Source organism: Rhea pennata, chromosome 1, assembly GCF_028389875.1.
Source record: "Rhea pennata isolate bPtePen1 chromosome 1, bPtePen1.pri, whole genome shotgun sequence".
Taxonomy (NCBI): Eukaryota; Metazoa; Chordata; class Aves; order Rheiformes; family Rheidae; genus Rhea; species Rhea pennata.
This window is the reverse complement of record NC_084663.1, coordinates 133,904,937-133,927,194: the sequence shown is the minus strand read 5'-3', so window position 1 is coordinate 133,927,194 and position 22,258 is coordinate 133,904,937. Positions and strand designations below refer to the sequence as shown.

Sequence of the window (22,258 nt, the reverse complement as noted above, 5' to 3'; positions counted from 1 at the left end):
ACAGCTCCTTGCTATTCTCCGGCGGGGGAGGGGGGATCAGTGCTTAAACTAAGTCATTGCCAGGGAGCCGATGAAGCTGCGTGAAACAACAGAGCTGCCACAATCTAACGAAGCCTTTGCTGCGTTTCCAGCACGTCAGTGGTGCTGACATGGGAGAAGAAGGACCAGGAGCTTGAGGAAAACCAACAGCGATGCTTTAAACATCTTCCTGGCCTCCAAGAGGGCTCGGCAAGCGCGCGGTCGCGCAGCGGCGGCCCACGGCGGGCGCCCGGCGAGGCCAGCTCGCCTGCACCGGGGCCGGCGCCTGCGGTTCAGGCGCACTTGCCCAGGCACTCGAGCAGCTCCATGCGGATGGCGATGCGCACGTGCCAGCCCAGCGGGATGAGCCGGATGAAGCGGGCCACGATGGGGGGACGCAGCAGGTTCTGGACGGAGGACGAGCGGTCCGAGTTGCCGTAGAAAACCTGGCAGGAGACACGGGTGAGGGGGCTGCGGGGGCACCCCGTGCTGGGGAAGGGGGAAATCCTGGGAAGGGGGCTGCAAGGAGGCACCAGTCTGGGATGCGGGCGCAGAGAGGAGGAGGAGGATGGCCACTGCAACTCCCCCGCCCCCGCCGCCACCAAGAGCAGCACCCAGACAGCTTTCATCGCTGCGTCTGGGTTTTCTGAGTGAGTGGGTCACCTTCTCCCCACTTTTCTCTATTTTTTCCAGCTAGACCAGGCTTACGTGCATTGATTTAGCTCTCACTGGCCTTCCTGCAGCAGGGGTCGGGCTCCCAGCCCTGACAACACAGAGAAGAGCGCAGGGAAGGGGCTTGCGGCTTCCCCCGCCGCTTTCCTGGCCACGGTGCCCTACTTCCCGCTACGACTTTCACCACCCGCTGTTGGGTGAAAGCTCGGCGCCACCGAGCGCGCTGCCCAGGGCCGAAACGCCAAGTCCACTGACCCGGTTGTTGCCAGTCTGGTCCTTGTAGTAAACCCAGTTGAGGTTTTCGTCGGTGCGGTACTGCACGCTGTACTTGGTCATCCACTCGTCGGCGTCGCAGCGCCCTTGCGTCAGGATGCCCGAGATCACCTTCACCTCCTTGAGGTCGATCTGCAGCCACTGCCCGTTGTCCTGGTACTTGGAGAGCCAGGCGCACCTGGGGAGGTGGGGGGTGACACCGCCATCCCCACCGCCGCCAGCTGAAACACCCCCGGCCGCCCCAACTTACCCGAAGCCTTGCCCATTGAGGCGGGCCTTGTTGGCGGTCCAGGAGGAGTACCAGCCTGTGTACTGCTCTGGGTTGGAGCAGCTTATCTGCTCGGGGGTGACGGCGCCGGACTCAAAGCCCAGGGGCTTGTGGTAGGGGCACTCTAGGGTGCGAAGGAAAACACGAGCTAGCAGCTTGCTAGAGGGGGAACGTGTGGCTTTCATTTCTTGGTCACGTTGGCGCGGCTTCGGTTCGAATGCTGTGGACGCTGAAGCTCCCGCTTCCCATGGGCGCCCGTGAGAGCTGCCAGCGGCCTGGGCGCAGCCTCCTCTGCCGGAGGCTCAGGGACCCCCTGTGAGTCTTTCACCTTCAGACCCTGCTGCCCCCTTCTAGAGCTGACCCTTGTGGATGAAAATACGGCAGCGGACGTGGCTGTCCCCATGACGCCGGCCACATGCTGGCCTCCACGGCTTGCCTGCTGGCCTGTACCTGCTCCAGGCTGGGGGACCTGGGGGCACTAAGTGCTCACCAGACCTCATGGTCTCTCCAAAGGGGCGAAAAAGCTGCTGCTCATGCTCAGTTGGAGGTCTCGCCCCCGCGTTTCAACACCAAAACAGGGAAGCGGTGGAGACCAGGCATGTTGCCAACCATCCAGGCAAGACATGGCCCAGCCTGGACTCTCTGCACGCAGACCCAGGCACAAGTCACGAACCCTCCCAGAAAAGCCTCGATGGCCACCAAGTCTGGTGGCTCCAGCCCACAACCTTCTCTGCACTTCAAAGCCTTCAGGCAGGAGGAAAAAAAAACATCTTGGCACTGCAGTTATTGCATTTTCTCCTCCCTGCTGCACACGGTGGTTTCCCTCTCCTAGGGGCCCTGCCCTGGGTGGAGGGTGCCCAGCGGGGTGGTCGGTGTCTCCTCAGCTGATGCCGCGAGGCCGTCAGCCCACGCGCAGGCATCTCATTAACGCACCTTGTTCAGTCGATACCTCATTAATGTATTTTTTCCCCCCGAAAACACACAGCTGCCATCACGGCTCCCTCCGGGCTTGGAAAATATCAAACCCGGCGAGTCGAACAGCAGCTGGAAGTACAGGCTGCCTGAAACCCCTGTGCACACAGCCTGGATGTCGCCCTTCATATGACATTAAAGTCAAAAAAAGAAAAAAATCCAAAAGAAAGGGCCGGCTGCCCCGACCGCAGCGCCCTGGGCAGGTCGCCCGAGCTGCCGGCCGCAGCCCTGCGAGTTGGCCTGGGCACGCGTGAAGCGTCGGAGCGATGTCCAGGTGCCGCCAGCATTGCTGAGGGGTTGGACGGCAGGCGGTGGCTCCGGCAGGGCGAGGGCTCCGGCGGGGCGAGGGCTGGAGCCTCCTGCCGCGGGGAGGGCAGGGGAAGCTGGGGGAGCCCCCGGGCAGACGGGCCCCCCCGAAGGGAGCAGGGCGCACAGGGCGAAGCTCCCAGCGGGCGTGGGCTGGGCTGGATGGGAGGCAGAGAGCTCAGCCAGGACCACGCGAAAGCCTCTCTGCACGTGCCAGCTGCGCGGTGCCGCCGGAGAGCAGCCCTCAGAGCTAACGCGAGCGTGGGACAGAAGCAAGGGCCTCTGCGGGACGTACAAACCCCTCTTCTCAACAGCGCCAAAATGCTGCCCGGGCCGGTCACTCGGCACCAGACAGGGCTCCTGTCTCAGCACGCAACGCTGCAAGGCAGGGTGCAACGAAAGGAAAGCTGTCGCGTGCCGCGGTGCAAACGTTGCTAGAAGAGAATTAGCCCCTCACCTGGCATGCACTCTAAGGTGTTGGTCCCACTGGACCACACTGAGTTAGGACCTCCTTGGCAATCGCATTTGCAAGCCTTGCTGTGCCACAGCTCCAGTCTCTCATCCTACAGGAAAGCAAGAAAAAAAAAGACCAACATAGTCATCAAAAATAGTGACATGACGCTAAAGCCGAGTCCAGAAGACTGGCAAGGCCGGCACGAAACGCAGCAGGGCTCCACCTGCGAGTGAGGTTCGGAGAGCCCCGCATAGCCCCTCGAGCCGCCCCAAGGGCAGGATCCAAGCCCGGCTGGATGAGCCCCCTGCCCACGCGCGCCAGCGGCATCTCCACCGAACAGCACCGCCTTGCTGGCTTGGCCCTGCTTCCTTCCTGCGACCTGCAGGGAAATGCGGCAGCGCAGCAGACTCCGGGCAGCTCTTCCGGGGCCTCCTGGCATTTAAACACCACCCAAATAAACCGGACAGACTTACCTCGCCGGGGGACAGCGGCAGCACTGCTGGAAAGGCAGCCAGGCATGGAAGGAAGAACAGAAAGAGAGATGAGAAATGAAAACGCTGCCAACAAGCACCTGGAAACGCAACGAATACTTATTCCTTTACTGGGTATGAAGGAATCGGGGAAGGGCTAGTGAATCTAATATGCTAAAAGGTAAAATAAAAACTCGTAGCCACTGTGTATGCCTGTGTCAGTGCTGTTCCCCTACCGCGGTTTCTTCTTAATCGCTTTGATGTCTCCTCTCTCCAATCAGACAAGCCTGAAACGTCCCGAGAAAAAACCCATGCTGGCTCCCGATGCCAACATGTTCCAACTTATTTTGCTCCTTTTGTTCTTTTTCTCCCCACTTCCTTCCTTACAGCTTTCCATTTGCCCATAAAACTTGGGAGCTAATGAACCGCAAGGGCGAAATCCCAGCCTTGATCTAACAGCAAATTGCTATCAACTTCAGGGGAGTTACGAGGTGCCTGTCATGAGGTGAATCCCTCTGAACGAGATAGAGGAAAACGAAACATAAATGGGTCTTTCCGAATGACACACACAGCTCCTTTTTCTCTGTTCTCTAGAGAAGACTAGTTGTTGTGGCCACAAAGCAAGAAATGCTATTTTTTGCAACATCTGACCTGCTTTATTGCCTGCCTGTCCCTGAATAATGGCTTTTTCATAAGCCCTTTCCTTGATTAAAGGTCTCTTCCATTTCCCAATGAAGTCAAAAGCAGATTAATAGTACTAATAGCATTTGGACTGGACTCTCACCAAACAGTGCCCAGACAATTATGAAATTAAAAAAAAATCATGTAACTGATTACTCATCAACACAATTTACATGTCAAACATGAAGTTTCCAAAACCTGCAGTAAACTTGCAAGCCACCGAGGACTAAGCTGTAGAGCAGGTAAATAACTTGAGTGCAGCGTCATAAGAAAACTGCAATCTTTAAGCAGAGATTTAGTGAATAGGAAAAGAGGCTCTTTTTACCAAATGAATTTGACTCTGAATTATTCACTGAAATCTAGTTATAATTTATTCACTCATGCACTGTTCTATTGCTGAGTCTAGCAAGGTCCAACTAATGCTGGTAATTTACAGCTTACATTTGTACAGCAAGTTTCATCTCAAAAGATTCACAAATGCTGTGCAATTATAATCAGCTGAAACATAAACTATGTACACAGATCTGATTATTACTGAAATGCAACTGCTCCTAGAATTTGACATTTGGCTTTAATGTATCAAGGATCGGAAAGAAAGACCACAATAAAGATTATGATAAAGAATTGCAAAAATTCATTTCTTTAACATGGAGATGTTCTCCTTTGCTTCCATTTTCCACAGCAGCATTTCTGGCATCTACAATTTTCCGCATTAACCTGAGACAACATCCCTCAACAGAAGAGATAAATGCTAGTCTACAATAAAAAGATGTATCTTTTAGTCAGGCACAAGAGAAGGGCAGGAGAGCATCAAGACCCCGTTGAATCCAGTAGGAAAACATCAGCTGTAAGAAGCAATAGCATTCGGCTGAGCACAGCATCAGGAAAAAAGACCCAGAACGAAGGACACACCTTTGGGTCTGGCCTTTGGGAAAGCCCTGGCTCAGGACCACATGCAGTCCAGTGCTTTACCTTTCTCAACACAGCTGCTACGTACTCAAGCCCTGCAATTGCGTTACGCAGCAAGAGCATCAAAGCGAAGGTACGATCTCTAGGTCGCGTAGTGTGCTACCGCTTATCAGCTGCATTGTGCAATACCAGGCAGAACAGGCTAGCTTAAAATAGCACGAGGGCGATTTACGCTAACACACTCCCTGAGGTCAGATTTAAATGATGCAGATCAGGCTCTTCCCACTTATCGAAACTGCATCCCCTTTGCCAGTGCAAGCAATGCAGCGTGCCTCCTGCCTGCTTGATCCTCAGCTTAATATCACAAATATTCTGAACGCATAGATGAAGTCATTAGCAATTTTTAAGTGAATTATGCTGACATGAGCCCTGGTTAGGTGGACTCAGCCTGCTGTGCTAAAATCAGGGGCAGTCAGATGATGTCTGCTCTAGGAAATAAAATGGAGTGTGATCCCTCCTCCTGGTGCAGAAGGTAAGCAGCGTGTTCCTGCTAATCCAAGAGGAAGGGCTGAAGCAGTCCGTAGGTTTGAACAGCACAAGTGTGGGGTGTTTCCCAACAATCCTAGGCTAAACCCAAACACAGATGGGGCTAATATGTGTACCCACAGCAAAGTAATTACTGTCCAGCTCTGCTGGGTCACAGGTGTGTTGATGAAGTTAGATAGTCTTGATTTGTTCAGTCTTCAGACATTCAACATTCAAGATGTGCATTTGCTAAAATGTTTTTTCGTCTCTTTATTTCTACTTCTAAAATACTGATATTTTGTGGAAAAAAAAATCTTTCAGAATTGCTTCTTGTTTTCCTTCCTGTGGTTAAAGGTACTTTGGCCTAGGATTGACCTCACCAGTAAGTGGAGGCATACAGAGGTGAATGCAAAGTTGGTAGCACCTCTCCATCTGAATACTGGCTTGGCTCCCATGCAGCATCCAAGGGGATGGGGAAATGAATTACCAGGCTGATGTGGAGATCCTGTTTTTGATACATGGTGACCTCGTAAGTGGAAATCTCAACTCCCTCCCTAGTATTGGAGAAGACAAGATCAGAACTGGGCACTTCAGTGACAGATGCTGGAAGCCCAATGGCTGTGAATGAAATGAAAGGAGAAAAAAAAAGTTTCATCTAGGTAGGTGGACAGTAGCACCTACTCAAACAAAGAGGTATAAACTCTCCTATTCTGGCCACATGGCATTGCTTGGGTGGCTGCACTGCAGCCAGCAATGACCTGATCTTGAGCTACAAGAGCTGCTGGGCTTTCAGAGCTTATCAACCCAGAGAAATTACTGCAAAACAAGCAAGAGTGTAAATTCAAAGCACAAAAGACAGTCTTAAATGCAGCTATTCTGTGTGACTGGGGAAGCCCCGAGACATTTAAGTGGCACAAATGCAGCATCGGGGCAGGGGATGCAGACTTGCATCTTGAGGGCTTCTACCATCACTGCATGGCTCGCTGCTATACATGTTTGAAGTAGGAGACCTAACATTGCTTATATGAGCTAAAAGAGGTTAAATACAAAGGGCTTACTTTAGTAAGCGGCTTGGCCAGCTGACTGGCCTGGCAGGAGCCACAGCCTTTGGCTCAGGGAGCACCACCAGCCTGCACAGTGATAGCTGGAGGAGGACGTGCAAAGTGGGCCTGGACACCGGCTGTCCCAGCATTACTGCTCAGCTCCCAGGGCTACACAGAAAGACTCAACGCTCCTCCATCCATGAAGAAAGCCCCTGGCACAGGAACAGACTTTCCTTTGGGCAGCTGGCAATACACTAAAACAGCAGCTTTGAATGGACCAAACGTCCAACCTGGGCAGCACAGCTTGATGACCCCTTGCTGGCATCAGGAAATGAAAGTGGGAAAGACGCCCTTGACTGTAGTTGGCTAGAAAAAGTATTAACGATATATTGGTGTGTTTACAGCTGCGATGGGCCATGTCCTATAAAGGAAATGAAGAGGAAAGCTGGCTGCCAATAGTCTAAAAATGTGATGGCCAGCGTGCTTTTATAGTGAGCGTGTTTGCCTTCAAGGAAGGTTACAAAGATAATTGGTAATTGTAGGTCAGATAGAACAAATTACTGCAATTCATGGGAGAGTCATAGGTCTTGCCTGGCTGCTGGGGGCTGTTGTTTTAAAAGTAGAGAATGAAAAAAAAAAAAAAAAAAAAAAAAAAAAAAAAAAAGGAAAGAGCCTCATTTACAGCCCCTGTACTGCCCCAGGACATTCAGCAAACCATCAGTTCAGTGAAATCAAGTATTATCTGCACGTGTTCATGAGAGATGGTTACATACAGCATGTGCCTTTCCTGTCCTATCCCACCCTGCAACGTGGGGCATCCCAAGCACCGGCGTGCACGAAGGCCACACCACAGCATGGCGTTTGGGCATTGGTGTTCAGGCAACCACCACGGGATGATTTTGTGGTTGTCAAGGCAGATTTTAGGCCTAATACGCATTGCTCAGCGATCATTGCAGGAAATCCTGTTGCTTCATATGAGGTTTTCTGGCTCCTGCACTTTGCAAAAGCCCAGGTGAGGAACTCTACAACACGCACAGGTAGTTGCAGAGGAAACACTTATGCATTTCAATAAACATTGAAGGCAGCCGCCCAGCTGGAAACAACGGGAATTCAAGTCAAGTCAGGTAGAGGCAAGATAAACCATCATGCAATGAAATATTGGCTTTGTAATGACAGAAGCAGATAATTGCATGTCTCCAAACATCTCTAATAATTAAAAATGTGACTAAACAAGAGAAAGAAAGAAGGCAGATAAGTGGGGTCAGGAAGTAATATTGCCAGAGGTTGACAACGTTTCAAGAGGGTCACCTGTGAGAAAACATATTTAAATTTCCCACCCATAGGTCTGCAACAGCAGGGCCTTCTTTCTAGAACAGCTAGAATGAAGGACAGGTCTACAGGCATGAGAAACTACACTATAAAATAAAGTGGACAAATAAAATATAACACAGAATTAACGTCAATCACTTGATTTACTGGAAAAAGTTCACATAAACACAGTCATTGCAGGCAAAGCACGTGGAAAACGTCCTGATTTTGTTTATTGGCTTTGTACTTTAGGTGGCCTAGATGCGTGCACTAGCCTGAAAATAGCTAATTTTAACCTCTCCTCATCTTACAGAGCTCAGAGAGATGACCAAAGTTATTTTCTCTCTGCTTCACCTCTGTCCCTAATGCAACTCGGTCCCAGTGCCCGGCTCCCAGCACTGCTCGCCAGGACAGGACCGCAGCCCAGGGGGCCTCTGCGTGCTGAGGGAAAGGGCTCTGTATTCCTTGGATCAAAGCCGCAAAACGTATATAGAAAAAAAAATAATAATAATCCAGCCCTTGCAGCAGCTGAGATGCACTTGTTCTGCAAAGCGTCGCGAGCCCTGCCGGAGCAACGGGGCGCGGGCACGTCCCACCCGACGTGCCTGCAGCACGCGCGTGCCCACCCAAAGCTCGGGCTGCTCTCCTCCACCGTCTGGGTTGAGGGCCAGCAGCTGCTCCGGCTCTCGCAGCAGGCGCCTGCCTTGTGCACCATATGCTGCTGCTTCGGAGGCGTCCCCCGCGAACGCGCGCCCGGCCGAGGCAAGGGGGGCCGGGGGCGCCCCGCTAAGCCGCTCGTTCTGCTGAAGGAAATCGCTAAGGAGCTTATTAGGGGATCACCGCACGTGGCTTAGAGGACTGACCTGACAGCACCTTCTCGATGGCGGAGGAGGTAGTGCTGGGGGGGGATCTGGACAAAGGATCGATGCTCGCCCTTTGTACAGAAGAGCACGTGTGGACCATGCAGCAGAGACAAGAAAACCATTAAATTAAGGAAATAAATGAAATACTAAATGGGTGATACCTGGAAAGCAATCCCGCACGCAATTTTTCACAGCAGGCTCTCTGAAAATACCCTGACGTGTGGGTGTCTATTAAAATTAAGCTGTTTCTGGGATTCACAGCAAGGTGTAAATTCATTCCAAGGACTAATAACAATTATGCTACCAACAGGGAAAAAAAGCTGGCTCAAAACTCAGTTCAGAGAAGCTGAGGCACTAACAACCTTCCATGTGAGACTAAGGACAGCAGAGCGAGAACGTACGAGAGCAAGGCACAAATGTTTGATGGATGACAAAAAGGAAGACCTGCTATTTAATTAGCTAGAGCAGGGTACGGCTAATCATAATAGGATGAAACTGAGATGTGGCTCTTCTAGGACCACTTTCCTATTCACTAAATTTGACAGACCAAAATAATCAACGGAAATAGAGCAGCGCTTAAAAAACTAGACAAAGCAAAACACTGAGAATTCAACATCCGTGGAGGGAAAAGCTGGACTGTCTGCTAAGTCTTTCCCACACTGTGATAGATCATATTCTATTTATACGTTAAGGTTGGTAGATATTACTTAGCACTCAGCATGAGTAACCTCAGCCTCGTTTAAGATAATAGGAGCTTTGCTATTGACTTTGATGAAGTCAAATGTTCAAACACAACTCAGGAAATGATCTTCTTGCTCCACAGTTGGGTTAATTAAAATGGAAGGAGACTGTGACCCTGAATTTTCTAGCTTCTTCTAGCTCCTGCTTATCTGCTATCATTGTGGCTCTTCTTAAAAGTAAACTTGAGAAAGCCTGAAAACTGGTAAACACTTTTCCCATTTTCTTGACTTACAGTTGCTTTTTATTCTTAAAGCGCCTTTGGAAATCTTTTCCAGGACAAAATACCTGAAAGAGTCTTTAAGAAAAAGCAAGTCTGAATCAGCATAAATACAGTGCCTTGCTGTTAGGGAAAATGACCAGTTTTTGATTAATCAAGAACTTTGATTAATGAAGGACCTGTCTTTCATGCTATACTGTACCTCATTTTTCAAATCAGCATTATTATTTACTCACTGCCTCAGCTGCACTACAATTTTCCTTGCAAACTCATATTTTGACAAATTATACGGCAATTTTTTTACACTGCAATTACTTCGTGAAATAGAGTTGTACTACTGAATATTCATAGAGCTGTAAGAATGCTGCTCGCTCACGTACATAAATCACCCATCTCCAGAGCTTTTCCGCTCCTCAAGTCACTACGCGTCCGTGGGAAGGCAGGGAAGGTGCTCGCTCTTCTCCTGTGCCGGTGGCACAGCAAGGGAGTCTGGACGACAGCGGGAACACGAGGAGGGACATCCAAAAGTGCCTCTCAGGAGGCCAAGCGCATACCTGTGTGCCAGAAAAGAAGAGACAGCAGGACGCTTTCCACCTGGAACCGCATCTCGCCCTTCCTCTTTCAGGAACAGCTAGTTCGTGTGCTGCTCCGCTTTCTGGGAAGGCATGAGATTAACTTAAGCATTGCCTAAGCACCTTATTCTCCCCTCTTCTTATGATTTTACCAGCTACCCTCAAGCCAGCCACGCAGTTACCAGTGTCAAGCTCCATCCTAGAGGATGCATCCAGGGTAGCAGCCTCTAAAAGCTAAAAAGCAGGTACTAACGTACTGAATAGGAACGTGAGTGCGGATATGGATATACATCCACATGAACGTGGATATTCCTCCCTAGAAACCACACGTATCACCCTCCCGCCCCCACACGAAGGCTACTTAGTCTAATGCTTCTGAAGTATTGCACGCGGTCTGTTGTATGCAGTATGTACTAATATCTCCCACCCCAATTATTTACTTTTACACCCTCAATGCCTTTCCTAATAATTGCTAAGTATAGAAATCAGCACCAGCCATGCTGGTCTTTCAGCCAGCTAATTGCAAAGGGCTGGGAACTGCAATTACTTGCAGTTAATATAGGAATAGCACATTTGGGTTGTTTATTTGCTGAGCTGTAAAAATCTCAAACCAAAATAAATAAATAAACCTCCCTTCCCTAACAGCTCTACTTATTGTACTATCAACCAACTTACATCAAAGACGATGATAAATTTGGTTTTAAAATGACCGAAGGATTCAAGACGCTCGGTTCCACCCTTGACCAAATAGAGGTTGGTTTAAGGTAAGAAATGCAGTAGCTCAGAGACAGCGCGCCGCGCCAAAGACTGGCTCACACCATGAGGAGAAATCTTAAAAGCAAAGTCTCTGCACAAAACAGCGTGCAGCTCAGGCCCTCTGTGTCTAACGCTGTTCGTTTTAATAGCCCCAAACAGCAAAACCCTGCTGCCGCAGCAGACGGCGTTGCGAAGGGAATCACGCAGTCTGCTCCTAGCAGGCAAACACATACTTACTTTCAGGTGTAGCAGGCAGAAAATATTTTAAAGCCAGCACATGAATAGCGCCAGAAAGGACTACATTTACCCTTGGTGGGAATTAAAAAAAAAAAAAAAAAAAGATCAAAATGAACCTGTCATCGATAACGCGGCAAAACTGCCCTAAATAGGACAATCTGATTATAACCAAATTGCTAAATAAAACAGGGTCAGGAACTGTCTGGGCAGGTTTGCTGTCTCCTGCATTTGGCCGCTGGGCCCAGCTGGTGTCCCCTCGGCCAGGAGATATTTGTGTTTGCCTTTGCGGCCCTCGGATATTATGGTGTTTTTTTTTCTTTCCTCGAAGTGTCTGAAATAACCCGAAGTCCACCTTGCAGCAGAGGGAGATTGCTAAAAATGAACCGAGCACGGATGCCCGGAGGCTGGTGCTCCAGTCTGCACTTTGCTTTATCAACAAATACGCAGTCAACACCTCCTACAGGCTTGCGTATGCAAAATGAGATGACGTGCTATACAATATATACCAGACACAAGAAAATATATATTATATATCATATATCATATATACACTATTTTTATATATATATATATATATATATATTTCCTCCATTTGTGTTGATGATGTTTGCAGAAAAGCAAGGGGTGGGGAGGAAGAAAAGAGCAAGCGCTGCAGTGACGCCGGCGCGTGATTTGTGCTCGTGCACTTAGGGAAACGCGCTCTTGCGCAGGTCCCCTGGAAAGCAGAGACCCCTCCGCTTCTGTCGTGGGCTCTCGCCCCCGAGCGTGCGACCCTCGCAGGCGGATGCTTTGCAAACCAAACTGCTTCTCTTGCCCCCCACGCCCACCCCCCGCCACACACACCCGTCTCTTCTCTCACCCCCCCCCCCCCCCCCCCCCGTGCTGGTCCTGGGGTTTATTTATGTGCTTATAAGCTTGTTCATGGCGGAGGGGGGGAAACCAAGCAGCGATGAGAAGCAAGGGGGAAAGATGAGAGTGGGACAGGAAGAAAGGAGGAAAAAAGGGGAGGAAAAAAAAACTTCCGGGCGTTGGTTCCACTGGGGCTCGAACCCAGGACCTTCTGCGTGTAAAGCAGACGTGATAACCACTACACTATGGAACCGCCACACAAACTCATTTTCGCGGCGCTGCCTCTACGCACAGGCCGCTCGGGGCCCGGGGAGTTTGGCGAGGGGGGTGGAATCCTCCTCCGCGGCCCCGCCCACGCCGCGCGGACACGGCCGGCCGCGGCGGGTGGGGGAGGCTGGCGGGGCGGGGCGGCCGTTGGGCGCGCGCCGGGAGCCGTTGGGCGCGCGCGGCGCCCCTGCGGGCTTGGGGCAGGTTCTGAGGGAGGGCGGGGCGGTGCCCCGCGGCTGCAACGGCCGGGCTTCTTCTTACTTTTTTTTTTTCTTTAATTACGGATTAATTTAAAATACGGTAATTAAAAATTTATTATCTTGATGCGTTTTCTGGTCCTCAGCTACAGAGGAGCAGTGAAAGGGGTAAATCACTTTAATAGCTTTCATGCTATGGGGAACCACAGGTAAGGTTTTTCTGCATTTGTAGGCATGCCTCAGTGTATTAGGGCCTTTCAGCTGGCAGCCTTGCAGCCAGGTCTGCCCACAAAACACGGCCAAGAGACCCAGGTAATCAGCCTGGAGGGCAGGGGCCCTGTTATGGCAGCATCACGCTGCAAGCTGTGGGTAGCGTGAGTGCACCTTTCCTGTGCATGTGGTGTGTGGTACAGCTTTGCGTCCAGCTCATGCGCTCCCAATGCCATTGCCATCCAGCCCCTTTCAGAAATGGCTGGCAAGCCTTATTGTGTGTCCTGCTGCTCCTTTGATCTGTGAGGCTGTGCTGTTCTTGAAAATAAGCAGGGAACAGAGGTTGTCAAGCTGCTGTGTTGCATTTCAGTACGTGGCAGGTTGACCAAGCCATGAGAAGGGCAGGCCGGGCTCCATGAGAGCTGCATCAACCACCCTGCAGTTCCTGGGGAAATGTTGCTGCGTGGATTTGTTGTAAATCAAGTCATGGGAATGTGCTATACTGCTTGCTGGAGAGCATTTTAGCACTCTTTCAGTGGGGGAGGAAGATGTGGATGATTTTCTTGGTACAGAAGACAGTGTTTTAAATAGCTTACCGAGAAAGAATTTTGTCAGTGTCACTAATGCCCTTGAGGAAGCTGTTGCGTGGTGCGTAATGGATCTGCGAAAGTTATGATTTATCCCCTCAGACACAGTGTGGCACATACTAATGAGTGTTTTCAAAAATGGAGCATGGAAACAAGAACATTTGTTTTCAAAAAGCTCTCTTGAGACCATTAAGGACCCTACATGCATGTGAAGCCTGTATGTGCATGAACCGCCCAATTACAATGGTTCGAGTGATGGCTAAACCAAGAGGAACGTGGATTTGGATGTGCTAAGTGCATGGATGGTGTCAACATGTCCAGCTGAACGTCACCAGCAGGCTAAGAGTCAGGAGCTTCCCGATGAAGGTCTGTCAGCAGCTTCTCTCACAGATTACGTAACTCAGTCGGCAGAGGGCTCCCAGTGCTTGCATTGAGGAGTTCCTTGTTACCTCATTGCCCAACCAGTGTTCTCCCTGTCTCAATTATTTCATTTAATATTGTAGCTTTGCACATGCATGCCTTTGCTGTGAAGCTCCATCTGTGGGTGTCATGAATAATGCTCTTTGTGCGACTGAATTTTTGAAAATAATATCTTTTCTTACATGTTGATATAGCATAATAAGGCCTATGTGTTTGTAGCTGTGTCTTTGCTAATGGGAAATTCATTGATTTTTACTCACAGAAGTGAAGAAAATTATTTTCTTGAATTTTTCTGACCTTCTCCCACCATATATATGATGACTACACTTACTAGCTGGTAGTTCACAATCCTTTAAAAAAATAGACAAAATTCCTTTGAGATACTGCTCATTAGTGCTATAAATAGCTAGCATCTCTATAGGCCCCGAGTAGTGCAGATTGTGTTACTAGACACTGTTTTTCATGGTAATCTGCAATCACCTGATAATTTGGGAATTTTTCTGTTTTTTTTTTAATTTGTTCTAATTTTTACAGAAGGTATGCCAATGTTTTCATAGTGTTCTGGTCTAGCTTCTCGGCCTTCAGCAGTTTCAAGGCCCTACAGCTGCCTTTTCTGGCCCACATTTCAGATTTTGTGTTCTCTTTGCTGAGGATGCTAATGTTGACATCTTTATCATCTTCTCACCTAGAATTGTCCATCTGGGGGGAGAAATTTCTTTTCCTGTTCATCCAAGTTAACCTTCTCCTTCAGATTTGTGCGAACACGTTTCTGAGCTCTCACTGACGTGAGACAGAGTTTAATATGAAAAAAAGCCCAGATAAAATTGTTCTAGCCATTTATTTCTCTCATTTTCTCTTCTATTCTTTCTGTTTGTGACTGGATATGCAGGTCTCTCAGTAAGGAATTTGGCCCCTGGCTAGTATTTTAAATATGTTGTTGGGTCATACAGAAATACTTTCCTGAACTTAGATAGGGTAAGAGGAGAGGAATCGTGGTCAGAGCTCAGAAGGAACATACTCATTTTAACTATGATCATCTTTGGTCTTTCTAAAAAAATACCAGTTACATCACTTTGCAGTGGGTGCTTCTGAGAAATAAGCCTGAAGCAGAATTTGAATTATGTATGTGGAATGCCAGCATGGAGGCTCGGTTAGGAGTTTAATGTTTCCAAAATATTCCAAACAGAATATGCACTCTTATTTCAAGAAGGACTGTTTAGAAAGGGATATCCCAGTTCCTGCACTAGCAACATAACTGTTTGTTTGTTTTTGTGGTGCTAGACTGCTCAACAGCATGTTGTCGGAACTGTGTTGCCTCCTGTCTGTTGCAGCTGCTCGCACTTGGTGAAATTCTTTTCAGCATCCTAAGTGTGCATGTGATGCACAGCTGCTGGGCAAACGCATGTGGTATGTGTGGCCACAGTGCTGGGACTGCTATGTTTTCTTTGCCCTGTGCAGACAGGAGAATGATTTCTTTAGGTACAGCGTATGTCCTTGCCTATAGACAGGAAGGTTAATTTGGAAAGTGCATTTGTTCATGTTTCCGCAAGTTGCATGTTACCGTGATCCCCATCCGTAACTGGAGAGGTGGCTCAGTCCAGCAAGACTGACTCTATCAGACTGCTTGGTCACATCAGACCAGTGAGACAGAGGATGAACAACTTCTCTGAATAACAGGAGAAAACATAGGGTGGAGATTTGTATCCTACGGAATTGAACAGCTAAGGGTTTGATCCTTCCCCTACTGATCTTGGATGAAGCAATTCTCATGGATTTCTTGGCAGATGGAACAAATCTTATGGCATCTCATTATGCAGAAATCTTGGTAAATGCCAAAATAGGTGAATTTATCAGATGCAGTAAATGCTTTTTAACATTTAGCATTTATCTCCAGAGTGCAGCGGAAAGAGGTTATAATGTGTTTTTGCTTGTGTGCATTTTGGCAGAACACTGTGATCATACATAAATGATTAGCTACTGTAACTCTGATCAGGGAAGGTGCATCCTGCCAGAAGAACAAACATCAAAACTTTTCTGGGTTATGCAGAATTATCATCCCCACTATGTATTTTATTTACTACCTATTTTCATAGAAGAGAAATAGCTTTAAAAATGTAACTGAGATTTTAAAACCTCAGAGAGCTGGCTGAGTCAGTCAAACCAGTACATACGCACAGTGCATTCTGCTGTGGTGGCTTGGCACTTTAAAATAAATTTACACATTTGAAAATGTACCCACTGTGTCACAGTAGGGGAACTTGTCTGTCTGTCCCATAATAACGACCCAATGACTGTGTCTGAGTGCCTTCACAGGGAGTGCATACCGCATGTGGCCGTGGTAGAACTGTCATCAGACTGATAGCAAAAGTGTCCTGAAAATACATGTTACAGTATTATTAGATCTTTGGGGCAAGAGGGTGGGGATCTTGCTCTTTCTCTCTCTCCTGATAAATCTTTTGTTTTCTATCTGGTCTGATTTCCCTGAAGGAACAGGACCTGTCCTTGGGGAACTCCATCATGTGCAGTGCAAGGCAGCACTGTGATCCTAGTCTCATGCTCATCCATGTGGGGCTTCCTGCCCACAACAGTGTGCCATATAACCCCTAGCCACCTTTAGACCTCCATCTTCCCCCAGTGACCCCATGAATGTGGCTGCTGCACTCTCTCCCATTGCATTGCACGGAGGGCAGGCAAGCAGGGTGGGTGTAAGGACGGATGGGAGGTCAGGGTGGGGGAATGGGATGACGGAGGCTCAGGTCTGAGGTCAGGACTGTATCGGTGGTACTGGAATACCATCTGTGTACTGACGCTTAATATTCTTGAGCTGTTTACTATTACATATTATACCATGCTATCAATATATTGCCCCATGTAAGAAGTGGCCAGTTCTTCTGGGGCTGTCAGGCTCACATCAGGCAATAACCAATTGCCTTGGGCTTGACAGTTCTGCCTTTTTCTAGGCACCCATGAAGGGACTGAGGGTCCACTAGTGGTGAGGAGATGTGTCAGATGTGCTGGCCCCTGCTACCAGACGTCAGGGTTTGATTTCAAAGCATGCACATCCCTGATCCCTATCCACTAGTCACACAGGGAACAGATGGACTGAGTTCACTAAATCCCAGTCACACATCCATGGGGAGATGTGCATGCGCATGAAGAAATAAAATATATAAGTGTTGTAACCATAACATTTGGGTGCTTCATACTTGACTGGATATAGTAAGTGTTACAGAGAACATTCACAATACTAACATACAGATACAATGGCTATGGGCAAAATCAGCTGCCACTCTTTCTTTCCACAGTTTCATAACCATGCCAGTCACGCCAGATATCCACATACCTGAACAGTCCCTATGGTTTTATCCTGCAAACTAGATCTACTAAAATGCAAATCATTGTCTCATCGCAGCAGCAAGGCCATTCCTCTTGAAAGATCATGTGACTTGAGATGTGAAGCAGATAACTTCAGCCTGTCCCTTTCTCTGCCTGAGATTCAGGCAGCATGTTGACAAAACAGCTTTGTAGCTGTACACGTACCGTGTAGCTGTAAAGCTGCAGCCATGAGCTTTCACATCAGGCTGGACGATGAAAATGGCTTTTTCCACTGACTGCTTTTGAAAAGCAAGGATCAAGAAATTTCCTCTCAGGAAGCTATCTAAGTACATGGAGAGCAACCGTATTGCAGTTCGTGAGCTCCAGAGCCCCAGAGAAAATTAGAGCACCTGTTCTGCAGATCTGCACCCCTCACTGTGCAGCTCTGGTTTCAAAAAAAAAGGACTGCTTTATCTTTTTAAAAAATCTTCTAAAGATATGGGAAAATCTCTGCATTGCTGAAGCATAAAAAAAAACAGGTAATTTCTTTGGGTGGGGTATAGTTTTTCTTTCCTAGCTCACTTATAAAAAGCAAATTGCCTGCCTCCGAACTTTGTGAGGTGAATGACAGATGTATGTGGTACAATTGATGATTTTGCCTTGATAGAAATCAATGTGCTTCAAGCTATAATGTCTGACCTAGACTGAATCAATTATACAGAACATCAGAGTACAGATGAGGTCAAGTTGTGACTATTGTATTTCATATAATTATTTTAAGGAAAAAGCGGAGTTTTGTGATGATAAACCTGAAACTGATTATGATGCTTAACTTAAACTTTATTAAAAACAATATAAAATTCAACTGAGGTATGAATTTCATTTTTAAATTGGCTCAGGTTTCAACACATTTTAGTCCTTTCTGGAGCCTTGCTTTTTATCTACTTCCCCCCCTACAAATAAGGAGAATTAAATATGGTGTCATGAAGAGTTTGCTCAGTAACTGCAGGATGGTGGAAAATTCAGAATTCTTGTTTCCCCAAGGTACTGAGATCTGATATTGATCTTACTACAGCCTTTCCCTATTGATTGCTGGCTCAAACACTGAGATCTATCAACACAGCCATTGCTAGAAATGATTCCGTCAATTCTATATTGAGCTTAACCTCCTTTTTCTGAGCAGGCTGAAGAAATTATCTATTACTTTAATATTCTGATGAATATATTGAAACAGAAAAGGCTTTCTCATTTCTTTCTTTCATGTGTGTAATCACTGAAAGTCACTTAATAGAAATGTCACTTTGTCCCATGGTTCAAACTAGCAGAAACCTAAACACTTACTGGTTTGCCTGCACTTGGTGTTCCCGTATCAGCCCTTGGTAGACCAAATTCAGCACTGGTGTCAAAATTAGAGCTCTTGTATTTCATAGTCAGGGTCTCTTTCACTCCCTCAGCTGACTGTGGCTACAACAGCCCACTTTCTGCAGAGTGGATCATTTAGCTGATGAATGTCTTTAACTCATCTCTAGATTCCAAGCCTTGACAATCCCATCTCTGTCAACAAGATTGTTCTGAAGCGTTGCCCCTCTACCTCTGCTCACTTGCCTGTTGTGTTCTAATGCCCGGGTTCTTCTCTCCAGCATATTTTGCTCTTTCTTGCTTGATTCCCTCAGCAGTGTGTAGAAGAGAATCCATCATAAACCTATGTTATAGCGTGTGTTTCCCCATTTTCTGCAGTCCTCATAGCCAAAGAAAGTAATTCCAAGTCAAGTCTATGAAAATTAAATGGAAAATTAAAAAATGAATAGCAAGAAGACATCAAAACAAAGCCTCTGGCACTGGAAGGATCCATCCATTGATCTATCCTATCTTTATGGAAAAAATTGTCCCCATCTCACAACCATTCCAACCACATATCCATTCTAACAGATGCTGTGGGAGGAGGTCATAACTACCTGATTGCAAATATGGTTGAGAATGGGGCTAGAAGGGAAAGGAGGCATGTTAAAACAACTTGCAAGGGACAGAATAATTGTGGAAATCCCATCCGAACAAAAATAAAGAGTAAAAACTTGCACTCTTTGTTTTATCAAAGGTAAGAAACAAACGGAACGAGGCGAGAATGGTAAGTTAAAGCCTAGTAGCTCTTTTCTGTATGACTTCCATATCTGCAGGCTTGACCTAGCTTACACTTTTCTGCCAGTAGCACAGCTCATCTAATTTTTAAAAAATATTCTATGCTTGAAAGGATGGCTCTGTGCCCAAAGGACCTGCAGCCTGATTTCATTAAAAGCCAGCTATAAATCTTTACAAGATTTCCATTTATTCCTGAGGCAGCCCAGTCTTTATGTGACTGATAAACGGAAAGCATGATTGATTTTGGGCAGCACCTATTAAATCCAGATCAAATGGTACTTGTTCATCATTTCTGTAAATCAGGCTCTTGACAGCTCAGGTCTCGAGACCTAAGTTTCTGAATACTTGCGGCAGGTTAGGCTTCAATGACTCCTATCCAGAAAAAGAACAGCATGTGCTATTCCTACTTAGTTTGGTGCATGTCTCTTGGCATTGTTGGAATGATGTTTTATTTTGTGTCACTGAATGGGCTGTGTACTCAGTGCCTATCCATCACAAAATTCCCTTTTTGCTGAATTGAGAGAAATACAGCAATTTCTGAGAGTTATTTCTGCAAATGGGACTGGTCACTGGCTTGTAGATACTGAATTGTTACCTGTTTTTAAATGAACATGACAGTTCTCTCTTAAATCAGTGGTCTAGTAGCCAGAATGCTAACAGAGCATTATGTCCCAGATTCTCATACAACTAGCTACTGTGCATCTCCGAAGCCTTTTCTGATACCTTGGTAAATGAATACAGTGTTTAAAATACTTGTTTTTCAACCCAACTTGTTTTTCCCAACGATGGGTCTTCACGGTCTTTGCTTGGTGTCTTCCTGTGAGTTGGTTCAAGAAGGCAGGGCTTGGCACTGGGCAAGAGGTGGCTGGAACTGATGTACCTGGAGGGGACGAGACTTCTCTCTTTGGAGCTGCTCAGTTAGGAGCAGTGAAGACTCCTTGCCTGGGCGAGGTACTGTCTCTTTCCACCGTGCGTAGTTCCAGTTGTTCGTGATTCTCTGGTCAGACCAGAAAGTGAGTTTGCCTGGCCTGGGTGGGGCCTCTGCTGGAGTCTTTGCTAGATATGGCTGTTCTCAAGTCTGGAAATGCAGGTTAGCTGCTAGTGTTGGCTGCACCCACCTGAGAAACCTTCAGGAATTGACAGGAGTTTGAATGTTAGCTGTGTTTGCGGTAGGATGCAGACATTCAGGCCTGAAGATGATGATTATTCCCCTGGATAGCTCTTTGATGGCCAGGTTTGGCATCTTTAACAGAGGTTTAATGACAGGAGATATTTGTACAAGTTTTCCTCCAAGTTTTGAGTGGATGTTTCAGGCTTCATTTACTACTATTGCCATACAATTTCTGTTCCTGTCTCTCTTATTTTTTTTTTATTTCTTGGCTTAGGGAGGTGCTAGAAGTGCAAGAATTTGTACAAAAGTGCAGGAAAGAATGGAGATGTTTAGGGGGAAAGCTTAAATGGTTGAAGGTGGTGTATGAGAATGATTCACATCCCTGCTGCTCGGGCCAGCAGCTGCTGGTGTTTGCCCAGCTTGGAGGGAGTTCTGGGAGCCGCCGTGGTTCTGTTTGTCTGTCTTGTTGCCTGGACACTGGGTGCAGACCCACCTGCGCCTTAGTAAAGAAGGTCTTCCTAAAGTTGGGCTTGGATTGTAAAGCTCTGTTTTGCTCTAAGGTTATGATCTGAAGGCTAGGACCAAGTTGTGACTGGTGGGTGTGAGGAAAGACTAATGAAGACTCAAGAGTCTCCTAGGAAGGCAAGGGAGGAGATGGTATTCAGGATAATAACAATTGTTATTATTGGAGATAAAAGCTGAGCTATTAGCAATATCAGTGCTGTATGAGATGTTATCAGAGCCATTGTTTTGCTTAAAATAATGTAACAGCACTTGTTTGGTGTTCAGCATTAATTCCTTTAGAGGAAGCAACAGCAGAGTATATTGTGGGGAAAATTTTAAATCCTTCTTTCCTGAAATAAATATTGACTTAGAAGCTGCTAGTCCTGACACAAGTGTAGGATACCCTTGTGTTGTGGGACCCCCAAAATAGCCCAATAAATGCATTCTAACTTTTGATCTTGAAAATAGATTAGTTATACATTTGTTTCTTTTTTCCTGTCTTTTATCTTCTTGTTCTTTTTATGCTTGCTAGTGTAAAACAGAAGCAAAAAGAATAGTAGTTAAAACATTCATTTTATGGTGTTGGGTTTCTTTTGTGTTAAATTCAATTAAAAGATAATTAATATAATAAATGCCGTAATTTAAACGTTAGATATGCTAGAGAGAAACAGCGGGGGAGGGAAAAGGTGGGGTCAGTGTTTTCCCGTAAGAAATCTTCCGCTAAAACAAAACTCAGTCTCTAAAAGCATCAGTGACTTTGTTACTTAGAAATGAACCCATTTTGTGTCTCAGTGGAATTTTATTCATTTGAACTTGGTATTGCAAATTAGAGAACAATATGAATTGGTGAGGAGACAAGCAAAAAACAGGGGAAAGGCCACATTACAAAACATATTGTATTCATTTATTTAACAAAACCAAATCTTTTATTTAGAATGCTTCAGGAGAAGTGCAACAGAAAGATGGATGTTTATTTAAAGTGAAATCTAATTACAAAACACTTAGCTATAGCACTGTCTCTCCTCGCAAATTTTGTGGTGGTTTTGATTTTATTGTGCGTAAATCTGGTAGGGATTTCTGTTCATCTAGCCTGCGTGAGAAAACTTCTCTCTGTAAACAAACCGATAAATTAGGACACTGAGGGATAAACTGATAGCTGGGCTGATGAGGCATCTTTTCAAATGGAGAGATTGTGAGGAGGGCTGGGGTCTGGTTTTGTTTAGCAGTAATATCAGAGGTACTTCAGAGTCCTTAAAATTCTGCAGTCCCCATTTTCAAATCGGGAGGATAAAGAGTAACATTCCCCTGTAGTCTCTTGTCGCTGCTAGTAAGGCTTTAAATAGGTATGCTTTCAATTACAAAATTACTGGTGCACAT

At 46.8% G+C, this 22,258-nt stretch overlaps 2 protein-coding genes and 1 non-coding gene across 3 annotated transcripts in view; 1 reads left to right on the top strand and 2 right to left on the bottom strand.

Moving 5' to 3' along the window:
* Positions 1 to 311: 311 nt before the first annotated feature.
* RS1 (retinoschisin 1) lies at positions 312 to 10,387 on the bottom strand. The gene is given in 7 exon segments (XM_062574237.1): positions 312 to 464; positions 946 to 1,141; positions 1,214 to 1,355; positions 2,967 to 3,072; positions 3,437 to 3,462; positions 10,275 to 10,326; positions 10,328 to 10,387. Coding segments are annotated over 7 exon segments (735 nt in total).
* A 1,927-nt stretch (positions 10,388 to 12,314) lies between these two features.
* Positions 12,315 to 12,387, bottom strand: TRNAV-UAC (transfer RNA valine (anticodon UAC)). Its single transcript has one exon. It is a non-coding gene; the product is annotated as a tRNA-Val (tRNA).
* Positions 12,388 to 13,697: 1,310 nt separating this feature from the next.
* The window catches only part of PPEF1 (protein phosphatase with EF-hand domain 1), a 38,090-nt gene continuing 29,529 nt past the window's right edge, over positions 13,698 to 22,258 (top strand). The window contains exons 1-3 of the mRNA XM_062577373.1: positions 13,698 to 13,761; positions 14,350 to 14,352; positions 19,226 to 19,255. Coding sequence (XP_062433357.1) covers positions 13,698 to 13,761; positions 14,350 to 14,352; positions 19,226 to 19,255 — 97 coding nt within the window. The remainder of the gene's footprint in view (positions 13,762 to 14,349; positions 14,353 to 19,225; positions 19,256 to 22,258) is intronic.